Source organism: Gigantopelta aegis, chromosome 4 (assembly GCF_016097555.1).
Source record: "Gigantopelta aegis isolate Gae_Host chromosome 4, Gae_host_genome, whole genome shotgun sequence".
Classification (NCBI taxonomy): domain Eukaryota; kingdom Metazoa; phylum Mollusca; class Gastropoda; order Neomphalida; family Peltospiridae; genus Gigantopelta; species Gigantopelta aegis.
This window is the reverse complement of record NC_054702.1, coordinates 86,022,439-86,028,080: the sequence shown is the minus strand read 5'-3', so window position 1 is coordinate 86,028,080 and position 5,642 is coordinate 86,022,439. Positions and strand designations below refer to the sequence as shown.

At 36.8% G+C, this 5,642-nt stretch overlaps 1 protein-coding gene across 1 annotated transcript; it reads right to left on the bottom strand.

Moving 5' to 3' along the window:
• Positions 1-1,952: 1,952 nt before the first annotated feature.
• LOC121371288 (trichohyalin-like) lies at positions 1,953-5,544 on the bottom strand. The gene has a single exon (XM_041497072.1). The coding sequence runs from the start codon at positions 5,437-5,439 to the stop codon at positions 4,129-4,131; it is 1,311 nt and encodes a 436-aa protein (XP_041353006.1). The 5' UTR covers positions 5,440-5,544; the 3' UTR covers positions 1,953-4,128.
• Positions 5,545-5,642: the final 98 nt, after the last annotated feature.

Here is a 5,642-nt window from a genome sequence, read left to right as displayed (position 1 = left end):
ACACCTCGGCTGATTACGCCAATGTCCGGATTTTTCTGAGTACTGTCATATTTGAGGTCTCATTACACAGATATAACAGAGAAAACGTTTATAACCACAAGTCCGTTTGCGTCAAAAGAGAACCAATAAATTGATGTAGGCTAACTCTATAACAAATAAATTTCGTAGGTTAAATCTTCTATTTGATACAGGGATGAAAGAAAGATTTTTTTTTTTTATTTAACGACGCACTCAACACATTTTTATTTAAGGTTATATGGCGTCGGATACAGGGATGAAGGCAAATGACAGCCATGGTGATCTTTAATCTATACAATTTGATGATAATTTGTAAAGAAACATTTTTATTTCTATAAATGGGGGGTTTTGGGGTTTTTTTTTTTAATGTTATGAGAATTGGTATGGGTTTAAAGTTAATAACATGTTTTTATATGAGTTTTAGCATTATATAATATGCCAATTCATCGGTTCCCCTTTTCCGCAAGCGGACTAGGCCTATACCATGTCATTAGAACAGTGCCATTGCCCCCCCCCCCCCCACCTCCCCCATCCTTTATAGCATCAATTATTTTTGTTCTATAATTGACAAATGTTTTATCATCATGGACCCAATCTGACTGTGGTATGACTTGTGTAAGCGCCCATTCACAAATTTTAAGGGTCATTTATTGCATTAATAAAAGTTAAAATTCATTATGATGAACATCACCACTAGAACACCTTGATCAATTAACCATCTGCTGTTAAATGTCAAACATTTAATAATATTGGTTCCTAATTTTCAGAGGAAACCCGCTACTTTCCTTTATATATGCTCTTCCCACAGAGACAGAACCTCGATCTTTTACATACCAATCGTGGGGCTCTGGTTGTACATAATGGGGGGGAAATCAATGGGTCCACAGAAGGGATTCGATCCTATGACCCATGCAAGCACCTCAAACAATTAGACAAAATATGCACAATATGACAAAATATAGACAAGTTTCGGAAGATTTATCTTTTTAGAATACAAAGCATTTCATATCACTGGAAGTCGATCCTACGACCCATTTCATTTTAGACTAGTGCAGTGAGTTATAGTACTGTCGGAAATAGAATAAAAATGATTTTCGTCGATTATTTCTTACATATTAAACAGACAAGTAAATATTATGTAAATATCTATTTAATGATAGTCTACCTAATTTAACATTTACTTGTTTAGGCTCTCATTGATTTATAAGGTGGTGTTTACTCTTGAAATTAAAAGAAATGTCAGTAAACAGGTGATTTGTGCACTTTATTGGAACAGACTATATAACAAATGTTGGTCAACGTGTCAATTTCATTGCTGTTACAATATGTGAGGGACTGTTTCTGATGACAGTTTACCACTATTCCTCTCCAAAACAAAATATTTGTAGACATTTATAAGTAACTTTTGAGCAAAACTGTCAAAAACCATTCTGAGTTTGTGATCTCTTATACCGGTATTAAAGGTGCTATCTCAATTGCATAATAAAATCATGTTTTTATTAAATTTTGCTTTAACATTTAAAAACTACACCTTTAACTATATGCCCTTAAATGATTATAGGAAATAATTTTTATATACTAGTAGAAAATACATTTTTATTGGAGAATCTTTATCACAAACAGATGCTCACATAGAACTATGATATAGCACCTTTACGTGGTTGCAAGATTGTGTAAATTTCTAATGTACTTATATTGAATTTATATTCACTAAATATGTTGGGCATAATTAATGATTTATGCTGCAATGCAAAATACTCAGTTAACTTGCAGTTTTAAATTAAAAGGTTGTTTAAGGGTAAATGAAATTGACACATATCATAAAAATGTGTTATAGTCTGTTCCAATAAAGGTCACAAATCTCCTGTTTACCGACATCTTTATTTTAATTTCAAGAGTAAACACCACCTTGTACATCAATGAGAGCCAAAACAAGTAAATGCTAAAGTAGGTAGAGTATCATTAAATAGGTATTTGCAAAATATTTACGTGTCAGTTTAATATGAAAGAAATAATTGACGAAAATCATTTATATTCTATTTCCGACACTACTTTTTTAGTTACTATCCATCCCGTAAAATTTACAAACTGAAGAATGCACTATAATTAATGTTATGGCTATTAAAAGGTACAATCTCATGTATTTTCTCAATATCAACTACATAGATGATCCATTAGATTTTTTCTCGTGACAATGATTCGGACTGATATCTGTAATCACAAGGAGCGGACACGTCTGAACTTTTAGTATACAAAAATATTTATTTTGTTTAACGACACCACTAAAACATGTTATTTATCTGCTAATGGAGATCTGTCTAACATTTGTAACTGTAACACGTTGTCTTCAGAGGAAACCCGCTACAGTTTTCCATTAGCATCTTGAAGGGTAGCTTGTGTGTTCTGTAGCCCTTCCCTGTTTATATGTCGACAACATATAAACAGGGGAGGGCTAAAGGACTCACGGGCTACTTGAAGGGGTATTTTATAGGCACTTTCCCACAGACAGAACAGCGCATACCATGGCCTTTGATATACCAGTCGTGGGGGACTGGTTGGGACTGGGGAAAATAGAGAATGGGTCCACAGAGGGGTCATTCGACCGAAGCAACTCGGGCGAATGCTCCACGACTGAGCTAGTTCCCGTCCCACACACACACACACACACACACACGCACGCACACACACACTAAATAAAAAAAACACGAAAACAATAGAAAAAAAATATGATAAATAACAAAACAACAACACTAAAACAACAACAACATTAAACAAACGAAAATTACCACCACTATTCCCCCACCCCAACATACACGCACAGCATCTAAGGGCATTCTTAACAATATTAAAGCAACACATGATCAATTGATTGTTTTCAAAGACTTAATTAATACCATTAATGTTTGGAGTTTATTTTTATCAAAACCTATCAGACATTGTAGTGAGTTCAAATTATAGATGTGCACAGGAATTCACAGTGTAAGGGGAGGGTGTACGGTTTTGACTTTGACGGAGGACAAGCCAGTGATTCTATAAAACGTACGTATTTGCCCCGCGTCCACATACAAACCGATTCAGGATTTCTATCCAACGATCTAAGCTAACATGACCCCCATCGACTTCTTGCAGTTTGACAATATAGTTTGACTTGAGAAAAAACACATGCGTCGATCCTTCTTTAGTTCCCATCAGTAGCACAGTTACCAGTTCCAGAATTTTACGTTTTCCCCTCATTGGACCGACTGGGTCGAACAGAACCACAGAATACTAAATAGCAATGTCGTGCCATATTTCAGTCACAACGATTGGTATACAAATGCATAGATAAAAATGACATTGAGATAATACTTTGGAACATTATGACGACATATACTACTACGTTCTACATTCAGTCGGCTTGAAGTCCGTGTACGGGCCCCAATCGAAAATTCCATATACGGATCGGAATCAAATAATTTTTAGTCCTGGTGATGATGTGTGTATGTGACAACTACCAGTACATAAAAACAGTCAACAATAACTGACAAATTAGAAAATATCACAAATAATATATCCCTGAGGTCCGCATGTACCCTGATCGGTGTACTGATGAGGTTTAAACACTTTTCTTATTTAAGAAATGTGTGTGTGGGGGGTTGGGGGAGTGGGCATTCCTCATACCCTTTTCAGAGACAGAAATCTGAGAGCTGTAGTGATCGCACTCTGAGTGAGCTAGATTGGGTGAATATTTGAATGTTGGCTACACCTATGAAACGAGGATAAACGATTTAGAATGCCAATATAAATGATGAATCGTAAACTTTTAGAGAGAAACAGGTATACATTTGTATGGTTGTCCAAAAGACCATTCTTATACTGAGGCTGATGGTTTAATTATTAACGAAGGCGTCTGAATATGCCAACAAATGTTGCTGGTGGTGGTGGTGTTATTAAATCGTCTTTCAACGAGGGGAGGGAAAGGCGTAATGCATAACATAATTTACGTCATGCCCTTCCCATCTCGAGCTACCCACGTTTGCCCTTTCAACAAGTGAGGCGCAAAATAAAAGAGTATGGTAAATATATTTACTATGGAAATTAATTAAAATATTCTCTGATTAACAGTGGGAACTATTCATCATCTTTTAGAACACCCGTATCGCGTCTCAGTGTAGTCCTTATTTGACGAATCTTTTTATCATACTCTGTCTCAGGCTCGGTTTTCTTGGATGTTGATTCACGTTGCATATTTATCCACTTGCCGCCAAATTTTTGTAGTATCATTTGTCGCTGAATCCTGACCATATCTTTTTTAACCTTTTCAATTTGGGGGTCAGGTTCATGGTGAATCATCTCTTCGGCTTCCTTGATGCGACGACTCTTTTCTTGAGCGCATGCCTTTTCGGCATATTTCTTTCCAAAATCTCTTCTAAGTTCACTCAACAAATCCTCTTTCTTCTCCTCGGTTTCATGCTTTATCTCTGATTCGATTTCTTCTTCTTGTTTCTGGACTCGAGAAAAAGCTTCTTTTAAGTCTTCCATCACGCCGTCGAACTTGCCCAGTGAAATTTGCATATTCTCGTCGCAAGTAGCCTTTGCCATTTCCTCCATGCGCCTTTGTTTTTCCTCCTCCTCCATATGACGATGTTCTGGTCTTTTGAACTTAAAAACAAGTCCTGTTAGCGTCTCGTCCATCACTTCATGCATGGCTTTCTGATATTCGTCTTCTAGGTCCTCCTCGTCCTCCTGGTATTTTGAAAACCCCTCCACTATATCTCTATGAACGAACGACTTCTTTTGATTAGTCTCCGTCAGTGCCTCCATTAGATCTTCCACGCTGACCGACTTTTCAGCATCACTTTTCATGGTTTTAAATAATTCTATTTGACGTAGGCGTTCATTTTCCATTTCCGCATTCATTGCTTTGGTATTATATTTCCTCATCATCTCTATTTGTAGAGCATCTTTCATCAATTCCTGTTTATGTTTTGTAGCGTGTATCTCGGCAAGTTCTTTTTCAGTACTGGTATTCAGACTGGATTTGAACTCTTTGTTCAACGCAGAAAGAACTCCCTGGGCATCTTTTTGAATTTTGTCCTGAAAGTAAATGCGTCTTGCCTGTTCTCTGTTTACTTCATGATCAATGAAATGCTTTGTGAGTCTGTGTGTTGCTCTCTGTAGACTGTGATTGACATCGACGTCATAATGACGACCGGTGTATGCTCTAGACTTCTCTTCCAGCAGTGCATGTTTGCAATCTCTGAGATGATAAAATCCACGCTGACGTCTGATTCCTGTGTGGGCGCTTTGTTGAGCCTTTGCCTGTTGAATACCCTCTAATAATCCTTTTTGAAAATATTTCGTTATTTGTACCTCTTCTATGCTGTCTGTGTCCGAATCACTATCGTGATCAGAAACCACAGTACTGTTGCGTCGCAACATTTTATTAGTTACTGAAAAGGCAACATTCAGATACGTAAATGACACGATAAATGTAAAATAAAACAGACTTGACCACCCCTATTGCTATTTTTTTTTTTAAATAAATATATAACTGACGTCATAATGTGTTAACGTCATGATGCCTAGTAGGTGTGCAATGGGGCAGGTGAGCCCCTATAAAAATATGAACCAGTGCCCTTTTT

Coding starts and splice junctions, on each gene's coding strand:
- LOC121371288 (XM_041497072.1), bottom strand. CDS start 5,439: ATGTTGCGACGCAACAGTACTGTGGTTTCTGATCACGATAGTGATTCG.